This window comes from Acanthochromis polyacanthus, chromosome 6, assembly GCF_021347895.1.
Source record: "Acanthochromis polyacanthus isolate Apoly-LR-REF ecotype Palm Island chromosome 6, KAUST_Apoly_ChrSc, whole genome shotgun sequence".
Lineage (NCBI taxonomy): Eukaryota > Metazoa > Chordata > Actinopteri > Pomacentridae > Acanthochromis > Acanthochromis polyacanthus.
Window position 1 is genome coordinate 2,118,925 of NC_067118.1, and position 19,808 is coordinate 2,138,732.

General features: G+C 41.3%; 2 protein-coding genes across 5 annotated transcripts in view; one reads left to right on the forward strand and one right to left on the reverse strand.

Annotated features, from left to right (window-relative positions):
• The window catches only part of LOC110971346 (gastrula zinc finger protein XlCGF57.1-like), a 56,170-nt gene that overhangs the window by 24,010 nt on the left and 12,352 nt on the right, over positions 1-19,808 (forward strand). The window lies entirely within an intron of this gene.
• Positions 4,875-19,476, reverse strand: LOC127534402 (zinc finger protein 180-like). Its single transcript, XM_051949506.1, has 3 exons — positions 19,174-19,476; positions 7,157-7,477; positions 4,875-6,253 (listed from the first exon to the last, which is right to left on the reverse strand). Exons 1-3 carry the CDS (start codon positions 19,343-19,345, stop codon positions 5,238-5,240), a joined length of 1,509 nt encoding a protein of 502 aa, XP_051805466.1. The 5' UTR covers positions 19,346-19,476; the 3' UTR covers positions 4,875-5,237.

The window sequence follows — 19,808 nt, forward strand, 5'->3', positions numbered from 1 at the left end:
CACTCTGGACAACTTTTTCAGGAAGTGCAACATTGAAATGGAGGAGGAAACAACATATCGATGTGAGTTCCACATGCGTCCTTTATTTCTCCCACGCCTTTTTCACACTGACAGAACATCACAAAGAGTGGTGTAAAAAGATAAATCAAAAGAAACAAATCTTCTTCTCTGCTGACGTTTGATTTAATTGTGCACCCCCTGACACCTTAAAATTTGAACACAACTGACGGAATTCATTTATTCATTTAGTCATTTGTTGGATTTGAAATGCCAGATAATAGGATTGGAAAACATGTGAGTGAAAAAAAAGTGGGACGCTTTCGTCTTCTGGAAGCAGCAGCGATCCTTGTTAGTTGCAACCTGTGCCACAGCGCGACAGCCATGACAGTAGGCGTCTTTGTGTTACCATGGCGATGACGTCTTCCATTTTCCGGTGAGGCGACAGGGCATCCCATTCCTGACGATCGTATTTATACCCTCACCCTTCAATAATAAGTGCCCTCCACAGCTGCGAGTGTGACTTCTTTTGGAGTGACACTCGGTAGTGGAGGGGGAGTGTGTAGGGGGCGGTTTGGGATTCAGCCCTAGTGTTTGTATATATCTATGGCGTCTGAGGCATGGGCGGAAGTCCCCACCTGAGACCACCCGGGCGCCCCTGCGCATTTTTATCATGCTTGACCATCATTATAGTTACATGATATAACCTGACATTTATGTCATTTATTCTTTAAGGATAATATTAAACCTTGAAACAGAAAAATTATTTCTGAGGTGTTAAATTCTCAAATAAAGACAAAAATGGTCGCTCTATTTTTGGGCATGTCACACTACCATGATATATACATGGGAATGTGTCTTCACCCCTGACTGCCTGTTTTTATGAAAAGAACATTAAATTTGGAAAGTTTAGCAAAATGATACCCCCCACCCCCCCACCCCACCCCATCCTGAACATTCAGATGCTCAGAGCAGCTGAGGAGGAGTGTAAAAACGATGAAAATAACAACATGCATACATATAAGTAGGAATAAAATAGTTAAAATAGAACTGTTTAATTGAGCATTTTTTACCTCAAAATGAACCAGAATGCAGGAAAATGACTCCATTTTTTCCGCTATCACTGACACACAAATTTGTGGCTTTTTGTGGCTCATTGTTATTCTTATGAGTGAGCCACAGTGGCTCTTCATTTCAAATTCCTCGTGCAAGCATAGAGATACACAGTGTGTATAAGGACAGAGTTCTTGAAAGTTTGCTTTTGCGAAGATGGAGATCTTCCAGTGGTGGAGAGGAAGGAAATTTATGTGGTTTTTGATCACTATTTCAGTTATTATTGTTACAGGTTTGCTGATCTGGAAATTTCTGGACAAGGAGGAGCTGAAGGTGACAAAGAAAGCAATAAAGACGAGTGATTACTGTCTGAACAAATCTGGTGGAATTGAATTGAATTACACCAGAGGAAGCCCCACAGTGTTCCAGTTTGACTTGTGCAGTGTGATAAATTGTTTTAAGCAGAAAAGACCAGTGCAGAGGATATGATTTGTACATTTGTGATGATAATGCTGTTCACATAAGGTGTTCATCTGATCAGATGGCTGTGGATCCATGGTGTGGAGTTTGGCCCAAGGCGAGGAAATGGACTGAACTGAACTGGACTCCAGAGATCCTAAAAGTGGATCATCAAGTTGGTGGAGCAATGTGTCATTTGCAAGGAGCGATGCTTTGAAAGGGAATCCAGTAATATTGAGTTTGAAGGAAAATTGGATGAATTCCTATTCTCACGCACCAGATGGTGGATCATTTAATCTGGTTCTAGGTGTAGATCAAACCGGAACTGACACTATGAGATTTATTAAAATTAATCTGATAGACACACCACTACGTAACACCACACCGATCATCAACACCACGGCTGCTCCACCTGAAGTGGCTGAACGGCCTCTAAAAGGGGTGCAAACCATTAATCGTTCCAAATTAACGACTAATGATGTTGTGAGACTGGCCACTGGCTATGGGGACCATAATGTATGGCTGGACTGGATTAAAGGGACAGCTAAAGAAGCCAACATGACTGATTGTGTTGTTTGCTCCACAGTTCGTTCCACTCTTTTCACTGAACCAGCTCCCCTCTTTCCAGAACCTGATCTACAGGGTTTCGACCTATGCTTGCTTTGGTTATGAGTGCTGCTCCACCAAACTGTACAATGTTGTTGTCCATTTTTCCTCCAGTTTTGAATGCCACATTCCCCCAACATTTGCACCTAAAGCAGGTAATTACGCTTCTTTTACTAGAACAGCTGGAGTCAGATGAGGAGGAGGTCGCCGTTCCCCTGGCATCCATTGGACCATGAGAGGTTGGTCTCATGTTTATGAGATCCAAAGGGGGAACTGTTGGATTATTCTGCCTTGTTTAACTTTTGTTTATTAACCCGTGTGTCTTTATTGTAGAAGTTTAGAACAATTCACATATACATATATTAGTAGCTGTAACTTAGAGTAGTATGCTGTAGAGGAAAAGCACTGGGTGTCTGGACCGAGTGAGCATTTGTGTTTCAGAGATCAACAAGGGCAGTATCTCATGTTGAAGACTACACCACTGGGACCCACTCAACGGCTCAAGGGAAGGGTTGCCCCCACCCTGAGGTGAGAAGGAAAACAAGGAGTGGACACAAGATGAGAGAAGAAGCCAATCAGAGGGAGAAGGCGCCAAAAAAGCTGACATGATTCTGTAGTGGTATATAAGGCCCCATCCACACTAAGACAAAATGAGGTCTAAACGCATAAGTTTCTTGACGAATCTGTGTATCATCCACAAGAAGACGGTGTTTTGGGGGTCTGTAAACGATCATTTTTGAAACCAGGTTCCAGAGTGGAAAGATTTTGAAACGCCGTAGACGCAGCTCCGTGTTTACTGGCTCTCCGCCACTTTTCAGATACGCTTGCGTCGTAGTTTCGTATCTTCATTGACACGCATGCACAGTTTCATAACTTCATTGACATGCATGCGCCACACGCGGTTGACCAATCGATGCTTTCTTGCAGCTTTTTGGCTTTATAATCCAGTGACACCCGAAGCAAGAGTTCAACCTCATGGTCCGTCCAGATTAACGTAGTAGCTTGCCCACATTGCCCACTCATCCTTCCCGGCTTGGTCTCTGTTTACAACTTTTGCCGCAAGTGCGCATGCCCACTGTTTTTTCTTCTGTTTGCACGTATTTCCGTCATATCGTTACAGTGCCCCTAGAGGTCTGGCATGTGTTTACAGCGTTTCCATGCGTATCGAGTGCATTCATGTAGATACATGCAGATCTAAATCTGTACCGAACTCCCGTCGACTTCCCCCTGGACCCCGGTGGGTCTCAAAGGCTTGTCGGGGTTCAGGTGAGCAGCCGACTATGGCCATAGCTGGCTGCTCTCCCCCTCCAAATTATGTAATCTGGGTGATCATTACTTCTCTTTTATGAAAGCATAGTTCAGCTTATGAGTCGTGTTAAGCCACTGAAAGAATATGGATGTTTGATGAATTGTCTGATGGTTAAGAGCTGTTGCTACGCCCTTGCTAAAATATTCTAATAAGCATTTTTCCTGCAATTAAAGTTAGACAGAGAGCTAAACATGGTCTACAACAATGCTTAGGTAGGCGGTAAGTGCCAAAGCAACATCCACATGGATGGCAGGACCCAAGGGTTCCCCGCAGAACATTGATCAAAGCATCACACTGCCTCCACCGGCTTGAGTTTCTTCCAAGGTGCCATGTGTTCCCTAGGAAAGTGATGCAAACACACCCGGCCATCCACGTGATGTAAAAGAAAGCATGATTCATCAGACCAGGCCACCTTCTTCCATTGCTCCATGGTCCAGTTCTGATGCTCATGTGCCCATTGTTGGTGGTTTCGGCGGTGAATAGGGATCTACATGGGAACCCTGACGAGTCTGCAGCGATGCAGCCCCATACGCAACAAACTGTGATGCACTGTGTATTCTGACACCTTTCTATCAGAACCAGCAGTAATTTCTTCAGTAATTTGAGCAACTGTAACTCATCTGTTAGATTGGCCTTCCTGCCCATATGCATCAGTGAGCCTTGGCGGCCCATGACCCAGTTGTCGGTTTACCCGCTGTTCCTTCCTTGGACCACTTTTGATAGATACTGACCACTGCAGACCGGAAACACCTCACAAGAGCTGGAGTTTTGAAGACGCTCTGACAAGTTCGTCTGACCATCACAATCTGGCCCTTGTCAAACTGCCTCAAAGCCTTATGCTTGCCCATTTTTCCTGCTTCTAACAGCCATGTTTGAGGACAAAATGCTGCTTAACCCTTAAAAAGCCGGGACCGAGTATACTCTGTTCACACTTACTCGTACACACAGCCGAAACCGAACATTCTCGCCTCAACACTTGTGACTTATGATTGCTAATTAACATAAAATATGCACACACCCGTATCTTTGGTAAGATATAAACATTGGCCCCAAATTTGCTGATTTCAAACGATGAAGCTGTATGAGCCATTATAACAACGCTGCAATTACGAAGCTTTTATCGGGGCCATGTACCGTAATAACACGGCCGAAATTCATAATAACGAACGTCTACGACAATGCGACCTCGCAAGACTTGATCGATATTTTTATGGATTAGGTGGTTTTAGTATATATGTACTTCTCCAGAAATATGGCCTTGTCAGGGTTAATAGATTCAACTCGAACAGGTGCCATGATGAAGAGATAATCAGTGTTATTCTGTTCACCTGTTAGTGGTCAGAATGTTTTGCCTGATCAATGTGTAGTCTAATCTGCTGAAGTCATGTTTGATCAGAGTCAGTACACAGACAATTTGTGAGGCTGTTCTCAGTTATAGTGAGGCAAAGAATAAGTCCACAAATGTACAAACCTTTATTCATGCTCACAGATGTTTTAATTATCATGGAAAAAAAACTGCCTGGTTTTAAACCACGTCACAGATCTGAAACAGCTCTTTCAACAGTTTTTAATGAGTCACTGCTGTTCTGATGATTCTCGTCCTGACTGCTGCCTCGACAATGAATCAGAGAATCCTTATATGACATCTTGAACAGTTCATGGCCATGGACTGAAGTCATTGTCCTCAAACTCACTTGTTGGGTACCATGAGGTTCCATTTTGAACCCAGTCTGTTGTATATGCTGCCCTATGGAGCCATTATTAACAAACGTAAGATTTCATTTCATCCGGTTGGAGATAATATACAAATTTATCAACACATGAAAAGTGAAGACTCTGTGTGAGTATCCATGTGGGCAGTGAGATGCCCACGCCGATTGAAACTTTTCCCACATGTTTCACAAGAATATGGCTTCTCACCTGTGTGAGTTCTCATGTGAACAGTCAGACTGCTATTTTGATTGAAACTTTTCCCACATGTTTCACAAGAATATGGCTTCTCACCTGTGTGAATTCTCATGTGGACAGTCAGCTTACAACGTTCACTAAAACTTTTCCCACATCTTTCACAAGAATACGGCTTCTCACCTGTGTGAGTTCTCATGTGGACAGTCACACTGCTACTTCGATTGAAACTTTTCCCACATCTTTCACAAGAAAATGGCTTCTCACCTGTGTGAGTTCTCATGTGGACAGTCAGATGACCATTTTGGCGGAAACGTTTCCCACATTTTTCACAAGAAAATCGTTTCTCACTGGTGTGAATACTCATATGGGCTTTCAGGTGAGACCATGAACTAAAACTTTTCCCGCATGCATTGCAATCATTTGGTTTTACACCTTTGTGGATTTGGTGATGTTGCTTGATTTGGTGCTTATTCTGAAAAATGTTTCCAAAAACATCACATTTTATTATACTAGTATCAACATCACAGTGATGTTCTGACATTGAAGACTTGGCTACATTGCAACTGCTATGACTCTTTGGTTTTGGTGTTTCATTTCTAGTTGAACGTGAGGCTACAAGCTTGCTTCCGTCCTGATGTGGGCTCTCAGCTACTGTTGAATTGTAAGAGAAGAGGTGGTCACTGTTTGGTTTGAGTTCACTGAGGTCACTGTCCATATCAGTTGAAATCGATAGAAAAGTGTCAGTCGCTTGATTCAGTACAAGCTGCTCTCCCTGCTGACTGGTGCACAGTTCCTCCTGGTCCTCTTTTATCTGTGGAGGTTCTGCCTCTTTCTGGTCCAGACGAAACTTGTTCTCCTGGTTACAGAGATGCTGATTAGCGAGACCATTCCCCTCTTTACAGACATCTTGATGTTGGTGGTCTGAAAGGACAGCAGGACACATGAAAAAAGTTATTAACATAGGGTGACCATATTCTGTTTCTCTGAAAAGAGGACACACTTCCAGCTCGCGCGAGAAAATTTTTTTTCCAAAGAAACCATTCAACGTGAATGATAAATACACTGGTTTGTGACGCGCTCCAGCTAGGCAAGATCAAAAACCCGGACATTTGAAGGACTTTATAAACGTCGGCCGGACAAACCGGACAGCCTCTCAAAAGAGGACCTGTCCGGGCAAAAGAGGACGTATGGTCACCCTAGTTAACATGATAATAAGGAAACAAACATCTGAGAGAAGACCTTTAATCTCCTGACCACCAGAATGGTCAGATTGTTTTTAATACGTATTTTCTATATATGAAAACGTTTGTATGAACAGTGTCTTTGAGTGAAGGACACTGTTCAACCACCCTTCTCACAATGTGAGAAAGGTGCCTTTAAATAGAATTTATTACTATTCTTTTTACTAATATGAGGAAACAAACATCCGAGAGAAGACATTTAACCCTCTGACCCTCAAACCCTGTCTGGGCAGTCACATTGTTCCTCACAGTGGGCTCATCCTTAACAGCAATACAAAGTCTTGTATCTCTGTGGAAACAGCACCACCAGGACTACAAGTAGAGAAAGTTCTGAAATTACACCTGCGCAGAATAGCACAGTGCTGGCACAAATCAATGAACAAAAATGAAACAATGACAGACGCGTTGATGTATCCAGGCAACGGCAAGGCCCCAAATAGACAGTTCAAGTAAATGTCAATGAGTTAAGATGCAACAGCAGAATTTCTGTCTCTAAATTAATGTAACTCAAGAGTTCTAGTTAGGATCTTACATTAGTCACATTCCTCTGTTAGTTCATTAAGAAAATCATTGTTTTACATACCAATTCTGTGTAATATTATTCGGGGCTTCCAGATCATATCCTTCAGCATGTGCTGATCATCGATGTCTTCATCCAACTGGCCGAGCCGTTTATCAGAAACTCCAAATATTTCTTCACAGTTGGAGTTGCCCTGAACCAGTGCATCAGCCTCTTCCATCAGTACAAGCTGCTCTCCCTCCTGACTGGTGCGCAGTTCTTCCTGCTCCTCTTTCATCTGTGGAGGCTCCGGGTCCTCCTGGTCCAGATTGGAGTTCCTCTCCTGGTTGCAGAGATTCTGCTCAGCAAGAACATTCTCCTCCTGGACATTTTGTTGTAGAAGATCTGGAAGGGAAAGGTAGAAAAAGGTTGCTGAAGGTGACGATAGGTCACACACATCAGAACAAATATCGTTAACCCTCTGAAGCCCAAGCACTGTCTCGGTAGTTTTTGCTCCCGTCACATTTTTCCTCATTGTGGGCTTGTTTTTCAATGCAAAATAAAATCCTGCATCTCCGTGGAAACAGCACAACCATGACTAGAAGTAAAGAAAACTCACAAATGTCTTCTGTGCAGCATGGCACAATGTTGACATAAATTACAATTAAAATTCTTCTGCTTCCAACTGTTTGTGAGCCATTCTGGATTGATGTTTTTGACCTGATGTGTTGTTTTGAAACTGTTTTAATACTACTACAGTTCATCTTACACTGTACCACACTTATGTTCCATCCTAGTTATACTGTACAATATTCTCAATACATCATGTAAACATGTTACACTGCTGTAATACCTGGAATCAATGAATGTAATTGTTTCATTTGTATTTTCTTCTGTTTTACTCAGAAACGGTCACTTATGCATAATAGTAGTAATTGGAATAATGTGACCTCTAATATTTGGTGGCTGAACAGAAGTTATTATCATCACAAGGAACTGTTCAAGTCACATTTTCCGACCACTGAAGTGGTCTGTTTTCCTTTGGTAATATTGTTTTCTCTTATCCACATATAACATGTTTTACTTAAATGTACATGAAATAGACAGAAGGACTTTTACATTGTGGAAATGTACTGATATTTACAACACACCCACTGGTCAAAAACTAAGAATAACTGAAGAGTGACTGCAAATAATTGATCAATTACTACACATAATTGATCACTTAGTAAGTCCTCATGAAGTATGTAGTAATATATTTGTCAGTGTGTCAGAGGGAATGAGTTGGGTTTGACGTGGAGGAAAAGACAAAAATAGAAAAGGCAGCATTCACAAAGAAAAATACTTTCTGTACATTTCGTGCGTCTTAAACCACCACATCCTCCTGAGATCGAGGGAAAAAAGTTTTGTCTTTTTTATTTTTTATTTAACTTAAATGAAGGGTTTGGGGTGGTAAAGAACATATTGCAAAGATTTTGTTTTAAAACTTAACTTTATCAACATTTTATAACGTGCACTGTAGTGGATGATACGACATCACTGATGCTGAATGTGAAACATTCACAAAGTAAATAAGCTGATTATGAAAATAGCTCATCTGGAATCTTCTTAAATAAAACATGTACACACGTGGACAAAACTGTTGGTACCCCTCAGTTAAAGAAGGAAAAACCCACAATTCTCACTGAAATCACTTGAAACTCACAAAAGTAACAATAAATAAAAATTTATTGAAAATTAAATAATCAAAATCAGCCATCACTTTTGAATTGTTGATTAACATAATTATTTAAAAAAACAAACTAATGAAATAGGGCTGGACAAAAATGATGGTTCCCATAACTTAATATTTTGTTGCACAACCTTTTGAGGCAATCACTGCAATTAAACGATTTCTGTATTTGTCAATGAGCGTTCTGCAGCTGTCAACAGGTATTTTGGCCCACTCCTCATGAGCAAACAGCTCCAGTTGTCTCAGGTTTGATGGGTGTCTTCTCCAAATGGCATGTTTCAGCTCCTTCCACATATGTTCAATGGGATTCAGATCTGGGCTCATAGAAGGCCACTTTAGAATAGTCCAACGCTTTTCTCTCAGCCATTCTTGGGTGTTTTTGGCTGTGTGTTTTGGATCGTTGTCCTGTTGGAAGACCCATGACCTGCGACTGAGACCAAGCTTTCTGACACTAGGCAGCACATTTCTCTCCAGAATGCCTTGATAGTCTTCAGATTTCATCGTACCTTGCACACTTTCAAGACACCCTGTGCCAGATGCAGCAAAGCAGCCCCAAAACATTACTGAGCCTCCTCCATGTTTCACCGTAGGGACAGTGTTCTTTTCTTCGTATGCTTGGTTTTTGAGTCTATGAACATAGAGTTGATGTGCCTTACCAAAAAGCTCCAGTTTGGTCTCATCTGTCCAAAGGACATTCTCCCAGAAGCTTTGTGGCTTGTCAACATGCATTTTTGCAAATTCCAGTCTGGCTTTTTTATGAGTTTTTTTCAGCAGTGGTGTCCTCCTTGGTCGTCTCCCATGAAGTCCACTTTGGCTCAAACGACGACGAATGGTGCGATCTGACACTGATGTACCTTGGCCTTGGAGTTCACCTTTAATTTCTTTGGAGGTTGCTCTGGGCTCTTTGGATACAATTCCAACGATCCGTCTCTTCAATTTGTCATCAATTTTCCTCTTGCGGCCACGTCCAGGGAGGTTGGCTACTGTCCCGTGGGTCTTGAACTTCTGAATAATATGAGCCACTGTTGTCACAGGAACTTCAAGCTGTTTAGAGATGGTCTTATAGCCTTTACCTTTAAGATGTTTGTCTATCATTTTTTTTCGGATGTCCTGGGACAATTCTCTCCTTCGCTTTCTGTTGTCCATGTTCAGTGTGGTACACACCTTTTCACCAAACAGCAGGGTGACTACTTGTCTCCCTTTAAATAGGCAGACTGACTGATTATGAGTTTGGAAACACCTGTGATGTCAATTAAATGACACACCTGAGTTAATCATGTCACTCTGGTCAAATAGTTTTCAATCTTTTATAGAGGTACCATCATTTTTGTCCAGGCCTGTTTCATTAGTTTGTTTTTTTAAAATAATTATGTTAATCAACAATTCAAAAGTAATGGCTGTTTTTGATTATTTAATTTTCAATAAATTTTTATTTATTGTTACTTTTGTGAGTTTCAAGTGATTTCAGTGAGAATTGTGGGTTTTTCCTTCTTTAACTGAGGAGTACCAACAATTTTGTCCACGTGTGTATGAACAGATTTTTTTAAACATACATTAAAACTTCACAATAACAATTCACACTGACTTTGCACTAGCCAAAAGGATGTGTGGCAACGGTTGTGGTCAACCACAAAAAGACGTGAAACTCCCTGATGGCTTCATGAGATACAGTGCCTTATGAAAGTATTCGGCCTCCTTGAACTTTTCAACCTTTCGCCACATTTCAGGCTTCAAACATAAAGATATAAAATTTTAATTTTTTGTCAAGAATCAACAACAAGTGGGACACAATCGTGAAGTGGAACGAAATTTATTGGATATTTTAAATTTTAACAAATAAAAACCTGAAAGTGGGGCGTGCAATATTATTCGGCCCCCTTGCATTAATACTTTGTAGCGCCACCTTTTGCTGCAATTACAGCTGCAAGTCATTTGGGGTATGTCTCTATCAGTTTTGCACATCGAAAGACTGAAATTCTTGCCCATTCTTCCTTGCAAAACAGCTCGAGCTCAGTGAGGTTGGATGGAGAGCGTTTGTGAACAGCAGTCTTCAGCTCTGCCCACAGATTCTGGATTGGATTCAGGTCTGGACTTTGACTTGGCCATTCTAACACCTGGATACGTTTATTTGTGAACCATTCCATTGTAGATTTGGCTTTATGTTTTGGATCATTGTCCTGTTGGAAGATAAATCTCCGTCCCAGTCTCAGGTCTTTTGCAGACTCCAACAGGTTTTCTTCCAGAATGCTCCTGTATTTGGCTCCATTCATCTTCCCATCAATTTTAACCATCTTCCCTGTCCCTGCTGAAGAAAAGCAGGTCCAAACCATGAGGCTGCCACCACCATGTTTGACAGTGGGGATGGTGTGTTCAGGGTGATGAGCTGTGTTGCTTTTACGCCAAACATATCGTTTTGCATTGTGGCCAAAAAGTCTGATTTTGGTTTCATGTGACCAGAGCACCTTCTTCCACATGTTTGGTGTGTCTCCCAGGTGGCTTGTGGCAAACTTCAAACCAGACTTTTTATGGATATCTTTGAGAAATGGCTTTCTTCTTGCCACTCTTCCATAAAGGCCAGATTTGTGCAGTGTACGACTGATTGTTGTCCTATGGACAGACTCTCCCACCTCAGCTGTAGATCTCTGCAGTTCATCCAGAGTGATCATGGGCCTCTTGGCTGCATCTCTGATCAGTCTTCTCCTTGTTCCAGGTGAAAGTTTAGAGGGACGGCCGGGTCTTGGTAGATTTGCAGTGATCTGATACTCCTTCCATTTCAATATGATTGCTTGCACAGTGCTCCTTGAGATGTTTAAAGCTTGGGAAATCTTTTTGTATCCAAATCCGGCTTTAAACTTCTCCACAACAGTATCTGGGACCTGCCTGGTGTGTTCCTTGGTCTTCATGATGCTCTCTGCACTTTAAACAGAACCCTGAGACTATCACAGAGCAGGTGCATTTATACGGAGACTTGATTACACACAGGTGGATTCTATTTATCATCATCAGTCATTTAGGACAACATTGGATCATTCAGAGATCCTCACTGAACTTCTGGAGTGAGTTTGCTGCACTGAAAGTAAAGGGGCCGAATAATATTGCATACCCCACTTTTCAGGTTTTTATTTGTTAAAAAGTATAAAATATCCAATAAATTTCATTCCACTTCACGATTGTGTCCCAATTGTTGTTGACTCTTGACAAAAAATTAAAATTTTATATCTTTATGTTTGAAGCCTGAAATGTGGCGAAAGTTTGAAAAGTTCAAGGGGGCCGAATACTTTCACAAGGCACTGTATGTACCACAATAATTTGGGGCAAGGCTGGTCATAGGCTAATGAAGAACTGATTAAATGTCCACATCCACTAGTCAAAGAGGGCACTAGGCTTGGCCATTAACAACAACAACTAATTTCCAAACAGCTTTATCAGATGCTTCATCAGATGCCAACAATGAGGTGTCTTCATCGATGACATCTGATGAGGCAGTTAGATTTGTTTTTTTTCTCACCCTCTCCTGTCTCAACCACTGGGCTGTCATCTTCTGAAAGGTTTAGCTCTGAATCTCCCTTAATGATTCTCTGAAGAATTACCTCTGCCTCTGTCAAACACCTGTTTACTAAAGATAAAAGTGAAGTCAACAGAAGTCCAAAGTCCTGACGTGCACTGCAGTGTACGTTCATAAATCAATTGTTTTTCCTCTGAAAATAACTAATCCAATCTCTGAAAACACACTCAAAATACTTTTTAGAATTTTATTTATTATAAGCAGTCAAAATATAGCATCAAAAAAACAATTTAAATATCAATATCTTCCTTGCTTTTCTTCCTGTCGTAAAATGTGCTCAATGGGCTGACTGCCATTTTGAAAAGACCCACAAATGGAGTTGGAAAGACACACCTCCACAAATGTGACATCATTTTAGAGCTAAGGTTGTCCCCTTTAAGGAACATCAGGACTTAAAAGTGTGGCATATATAGCATTGGAGAAATTAACAAGAAATTAATGTGCACTACAATGCAAAACATGGCTTTCACACTTCATTAGGACAATTGTTTATATTCAGCCACTAAAGAAAGTGAGTTGATGTTTGCCTCTTTTCTTTGGGATTATTATGAACCCTGAAATTTAACCTTCATGCGGTATTCGTTTTGAATACCTCTTAAAGGCCTTCCAGGTCATATATGACGCGCTTTTGTATGACTCATATACCATGTAGATCCAAATTATCCACAAATTCAGTGTTTCACCTTATATGTCAACGTCCCTCCAACTGATTGAAACAAATCTTAACACTTTGTAAAAATTATATGACATCATTTACCTAATTTGCATAAAAATATACATATTTTGAGTGAAAAAAAACAATAATTACAAATTATTATTTCGGAGGTCCAATACAATATTATGTATTTTTAGTGAGGCCCATATGTTGAAGTTCAGACAAAATAATTTTTTTAACCCTTTCAAAGTTTTTGAATGGCAACAAATACTTTACATTAACTGTCTTCCGGGTCATTATGACCCGGTTTTGTTTGACTCATATATGGCATGTACATTAAAATTATCTACAAATTCTATGTTTCACCTGATTTGTCAACTTCCCTCCAACTGACTGAAATTAATTTTTACACTTTTTTAAAATTGTATGACATCATTTACCTAATTTGCATAAAATTATGTATATTTTTGGTGTTAAGAACAGCAATAATTACAAATTAGGATTTCTGAGGTCCAATTTAATGTTATGGATTTTTAGAGAAGGGTATATGTTGAAGTTCAGATGAAACATTTTTTTTAACCCTTTCAAAATTTTTGAATGGCAACTAGGGCTGAGTACCGAACTTCGGTTCTTCAATGGCACCGATCGAAATGTTTCGGTACTAATGAGTATCAAAATAAGCCTCGTCTTTCGGTTCCATGTTCCGGTACTTATCACGTGATTATGATAAAGCAAACCTGTGATTGGCTGTAACATTACATGTGATTGCGGCAAGCCCGAAAAAAACATGCTGCCCATTCACAGACAGGTTTCACGTTAGGTACATTGACTTTACTGCAGTTGTGTAGCGTGTCGTCGAAGTGGGAAAAGATGCCTCTGAGGTCTAAAACGTGGCTCTACTTTTGTAAAATGGACGCCAATAGTGCGCAGTCCGCCCGGGGGCGCCCGCTCGGTGCGGGAGGATCCCCTCGCGGGACCTCTCGCCGGGTGCGGGCCGTCCCCTGCCGGGCACATTTCCTCCGCGGCAGTGCGCCGCAACCGGCTCCGGGTCGGCCAGGAAGGGTCCGGGGCCGAAGGTGGCTCAGTATGTACTGAACTGTACATTGCTTGCAAATGTTCTTTTGCACTGGAAATCACTGGAAAATTAAACTCAAGATGTGAAAAGTAATGTGTAATGCAATTTTCATTCTGTTAAGAGTATATATTGTAAAACTGGTATCGAAAAAAGTATCGTTGAAGAACTGGTATCGAAGTGAAGGTATCGGAATCAAAACTTTTAGATTGATACTAGGGATGCACATGGTTAACTGTTTAACCGTTAACTGATAACAGGAACTTTGACCGATTAATACTATCGGTTAATTTTGTTTTTTAGTTACATAAGTCAATCAACTCATGGGGGCATGTTGACAGGTGCAAAGCATGCCAACACATGCTTTCCACCACAGCCCACTTTACAGCAAAGATGAAGAGAGCAAAAAGGAGTTCTGTGTGGGACAATTTCGACCGGAAAGGGGAGGAGGTCATTTGCAAATTATGCGGTACAGCACTGAAATACTCCAGCAGTACAAGTACAATGCAGTACCACTTAAGAAACAAGCATCCAGGATCAGACGATGGAGGACCATCGCAGCTAACTTTGCCCTCCATGATGGCCGGGAGAATGTGTGATGCGCGGCGGTCTGAGAAGATAACGGAAAAAATCTGTTCAATGGTGGAAAAAGACATTTTGCCCATCAGTGTGGTCAGTAGTGAAGGGGTCTAGGAGCTAATGGGCTATATCGAGCCTAATTACCAAATTCCATCAAGACCGACCATTACTCGACGATTAGAGGCTCGTTTTGAGGAGAGGAAAAAAGAACTGAAAACGCGACTTGCAAGTACTAAGTTCATAGCTATTACAACGGACTGCTGGACCGCGCTCACAGCAGAGAGCTACGTGACAATTACATGTCACTATATCGATGAGTACTGGAAAGTTAATTCTGCCGTCCTGTTAACACAGAGCATGCCAGGTAGACACACAGCCGATAACCTCACCGCTAAACTGGTTGATGCAGTGGAGACGTGGGGACTTAGTGGGAAAGTGTCCGCGTGCGTCCACGACAATGCGCGCAACATCGTGGCAGCCAACTCTCCCGGACGGGTCAGCTGGGACTCGATCCCGTTTTGCACATACACTGCAGCTGGCGGTAAATTTGTATTTGTATTTGTATTTATTCTGAACTCCATTAGCTGCAACATGTGCAGCTACTCTTCCTGGAGTCAGTCCAACAGCGTTACAAAGAAAACATTTTACACCTGTTTTTCACCACATAATACCAAAATAAAAGTGACCCCCCACCCCCCAACCATTCACACACATTCACACCCACACACACCTACTTAAATATCTTAAAAAAGAACATTTATCCCATCACCTTCAGCCTTATCAACAAACACCTGATCAGCGCTGAAGATGACAGCCCGAGAGTTAAAGAGTTCAAGGCGAAGGTGCGACAGTCCTTGTGTGACCGCATGGGGGTGAGCTAATTATTATTATTATTATTGTTATTACGCAATGTTTTGATATGAATTAAAAAGGTCATTAATTATATTTTTCACCACAGGTGGGGATGGACGAGTTGGTGACCAAACCAGCACTGATCGCCTCGGTCCTGGATCCACGGCATAAACATCTCAGGTTTATTTCTTCAGGGGAAAAAGAAGCCACAAAAGCAAAACTACTTGAACTCTGTGCTAACATAGCAGCAACCGCTGGAAATGATGAAGATGAGCCTGTTGCTGCAGGTGAAGAAGGGGCAAGTTGTGCTGCCGCGGAGAATGAAGACACAGCGGTGCCTTCTGCCCAGGCTGGAGTCCCGCGCCGCCAGGACAGTGCCATGACGTTGCTCCTGGGAGATGACTACAGCTCTCCTAAACAAGGAGATGATCCAGAAGCAGAGGTGGACACCTACATGAGAGACAATCTACCATCACTGGACACTGACCCCCTTGAGTGGTGGAAAATCCAACAGACGCGCTTCCCGAGGCTGGCCATACTGGCCCGGCGCTACCTGTGTATTCCTGGGACATCGGTCCCATCTGAGCGCATATTCTCCGCTGTGGGTCTCACGGTAAACAGGCTGCGCACCAGGCTGACCCCAGAGCATGTCAACATGCTGCTTTTTCTTAATAAAAACCGGTAAAAGGAAAACAAGTCCGCTATGGCGAGAGAAGACTGGGGTTGGCCGAGCCCATTTATTTTATTTTGAGGGCTGAAAAGCTCGTTAAAAAAGGAGAGTTTTTTTGTAGCACCGAGTGGATTCATGTGTATGTAAGTTTTGTTTATCTGGTGGCTATTGCTATATTTATATTTTTTGTGGTGGCTATGGCTATTTATTTCATTTAAATTATTTTGATACACAGGTCAGACTTATTTCCTTGGTTACACGGGAGGACTTCGTGCCATTATAGATAGATATAACTTTGTATGCTGCACGGCACTGTTTGATTAACAGGGTGTTGTTTTTGTTCATTAGAAAGTCTGACAACTAGGCTATTTGAAGTTAAACAAATTTCAATCTGTTTTGAATCGTTTACAGCGTTGTCCTTTTTCTCTCTCTATGTTTAATTCTGTTCAGCAGTGCTGCAGGTGTTTGAGATGAGAAAAATCCTAATATTTTGTTGTTTTTGTTCATTTGGTTGATGTTTATTTGGCTGTTTTTGCACATTTAAAAATAAATAAAGCCCATAAGATTTTTTTTGTCACGGCACTTTTGAATGGGTCACAGACACTCAAAAAATAAAAATAAAAATAAATAGGGGAGGCAACCGCCATTCCGACATCCCTCCACTCCGACAAGGGCCCCCAATTGTCCAAATGGCAACACTTAAATTTCTTTCAAACGTCCCATCATTCTGACAATTTTTGCGTCCTATGGTCGGAATGACGGTATATAAAAAAAAAACAAAGCATCCCACCATTCCGACAATTCCTTTACAAGCCTACGACAGTGCATATCCACATTAAAACACAGAGGTCAAATAATGAAAATGGCAGACATCAAAGCCTCAGATTTTTACGTGATTTAAAAGCAGATGGACTCCACAACCTCGCAAACCAATTTAATAATCTATTATTAAAATCTCCTGAAACTGTAAATATCATAATATGCCTACGGGTCTTAATGTAACTCGGGCTAGTCTGAAACATGTCAGATTGATGTCTGAATCTCAGGGATCACTGACTGTAAGCAGAAATACAGTGTCAGTGACCTGTCACAGCAGCCAGCTGGAGCGGAGCTCTCCACAGAGCCCGTGCGTCTTCATGCACACTGGCATCATATCCAACATTAATATTACAGATATCAATGACGGCGCTGCAGATGACACTTTAAGTCACTGATAAATTCCAGTTGCCTTCATGTTGTACAGTAGGGGAGGGTGTGTATCTTTGTGCGCATTTACGCATGTGGCACAAAACCACCACGGGTCGGCCAGATTTACAGTGAAATGGTTTGGTATGAAGCCGCATCATCCAGATAAACATTAAGCTCCATCAGAACTGTTTAAAAATCGGATTTCAGATGCTAAAACTTTATTTTGGAAATTAATCAGAACACACAATTAAAGAAATCACCTGCGCGCTCGCTCTCGACATAATTTAAAAAGTAATAAAATACGATTGAAGCCTACAGTACTGTTAATTATATCTAAATCTTGTAGATTTTTTTACATTTTAGATCAGTATTTGCTGTCATTGTAAATCTGCAGTTAAGCACCAGACAGCACCGACTCAGTGACTCACTCAGAGTAAGGCACATTTCCTTACATGGAAAGCCTTGCCGGAATGGTGGGATGTTTGCGTGTCGGAATAGCGGTATTTCGGAATGGTGATATGTCTAAACGGTGGTATGTCGGAATGGCGGAGTGGCAACATGTAACCACTCAACAGGACATTTAAATCGGTTAACGGTTATTAATCGGTTAAAGGACGTCGGTTATCGGTCATAAAAAAAATTTAAAATGTGCATCCCTAATTGATACCCAGCCCTAATGGCAACAAATACTGACATTAACTGTCTTCCGGGTCATATATGACCCGGTTTTGTTTGCCCCTCCTCTTTAACTGGGGTAAATATTAGTTCAAGAGCTTCTGCTGTAGAAAACCTTCTTTTCACTTTGCTGTCTTGCATCAAAGTGAAAAAAATGGTCGGGAGAGACATGGGAAAGGGGTGGGACTCAAAGTCGTTATTATTACTTGTTTATCATACTGCAACTTTGAAGGTGTTGCATGTCAGTGTTTGTGTATGGGAGGCACATCAATGATTGGTTCTGAAAGCACAGCTTTGAAGGTGCAGGTGCGGGTCAGTGTGTGTGAACATGCATGTGCGTGGGAAGAACACGAGAGGCAGCTCCTCTCAAAGGAAAAAAATCACAAATTTATCTGTTGCTTGTGTGTGTGAAGTGTACGGAGGGTGTGTTTGTCAGACAATAGTCATTTGCTGGATAGGTGTGTATTTGAGTGTTTGTGGGGGGGTTGGTAGAGAGTTAGATGTGTGTGTGGATGAGTGAGAGAGTGGAGTTTGATTCTTTGATTGTGCTAGAAAGCCAGGAAATGTATGTAAATTCTCTGTATGTAACAGATGCTTTTTGAATGTTTTCCTACAGCATAACCTAGTGTGTGTGTGTGTGAGAATGTGCATGTTTTTGGGGGGTGGGGGTGGGGTGAGATGTTTTTTTTGTATAGGTGAGTGAGAGGATGGTAATAGATGTGTGCATTGTGCCAGAAAGCACACCAAAATCAATTTTGTAACGTATAGCGCCACCTAGTAGTGTACGGTCCATAGGGACCCGGAAAGCCTTTAGTGGCATATAAATTACCCATGATGCAGTACGGGGGGGGGGGAATACTCAATTGTATTTGAAAAACAGGTTGATTATGCTGAACTGCTGTAATTTTCATGTAATTACATTAAAGGAAACTACATTTTTAAAGAGCATTTTGATGCCTTCGGGTCGTCACAGATCCGTATGCCGCATGAGGGTTAAAGACCACCGTGGAGTCGGTAAAGAAATGTAAAAGTTATCCTGCTTTTCATCCACACAAACCGCAGCTCCTCTCTTTACTTCTATCAGCTCATTCAGACCATCACAGTTCCACAAACCTGTTGTGTGGAACTTTCTCTCTGCTTTCCAGATGACATCCAGCAGTCTGCGCTGACGATCGATCTCCTCCTCGTACTGGACGATGGTTTTCTCAAACTCCGTGAATATTTCTTCAGCAGCAGCAGTTAGTCGCTCGTTGATCAACTCTCTCAGACTCTGGACTGAATCCATCTTTACTTTAAGTGATCAAATATTAATCTGAGATACCACAAAACAACCGTCTTTTGAATACGTCCACTTATCAGTATACACGAGCAGTGGCTTGACGAAGCTAATGCTAACAACGGTTTGACTTCACTTCCGCTGGATGTTGTTTTTACTTCCTCCACCTTCAAAATAAAATATTCTCTTTTGATGACTGCTGATTGAAGTAAAGTTATTATTATTATTATTATTATTATTATTATTATTATTATTATTATAAGAAGAAATAGTTCAAAGTGAAAAAGTTAAAGTAATAAATAGTTCAAAATACAGAAGTCACAAAAGGGATTTTTGAAAAATAAATAATGTGAGTATAAATTTTGTCCATCAGGGGATAGTATACAGACTCCAAGTACATTCTCACATAAAATGGAAAAATGTACAACATTGTGAACCAAAACAAGTAATCGTGTTCCAACAGTAACAAACT

Coding starts and splice junctions, on each gene's coding strand:
- LOC127534402 (XM_051949506.1), bottom strand. CDS start 19,345: ATGGATTCAGTCCAGAGTCTGAGAGAGTTGATCAACGAGCGACTAACT. Junction 7,478..19,173: donor GAGAAAGTTCCACACAACAG/GTTTGTGGAACT, acceptor TTTCCCTTCCAG/ATCTTCTACAACAAAATGTC. Junction 6,254..7,156: donor AATAATATTACACAGAATTG/GTATGTAAAACA, acceptor CTGTCCTTTCAG/ACCACCAACATCAAGATGTC.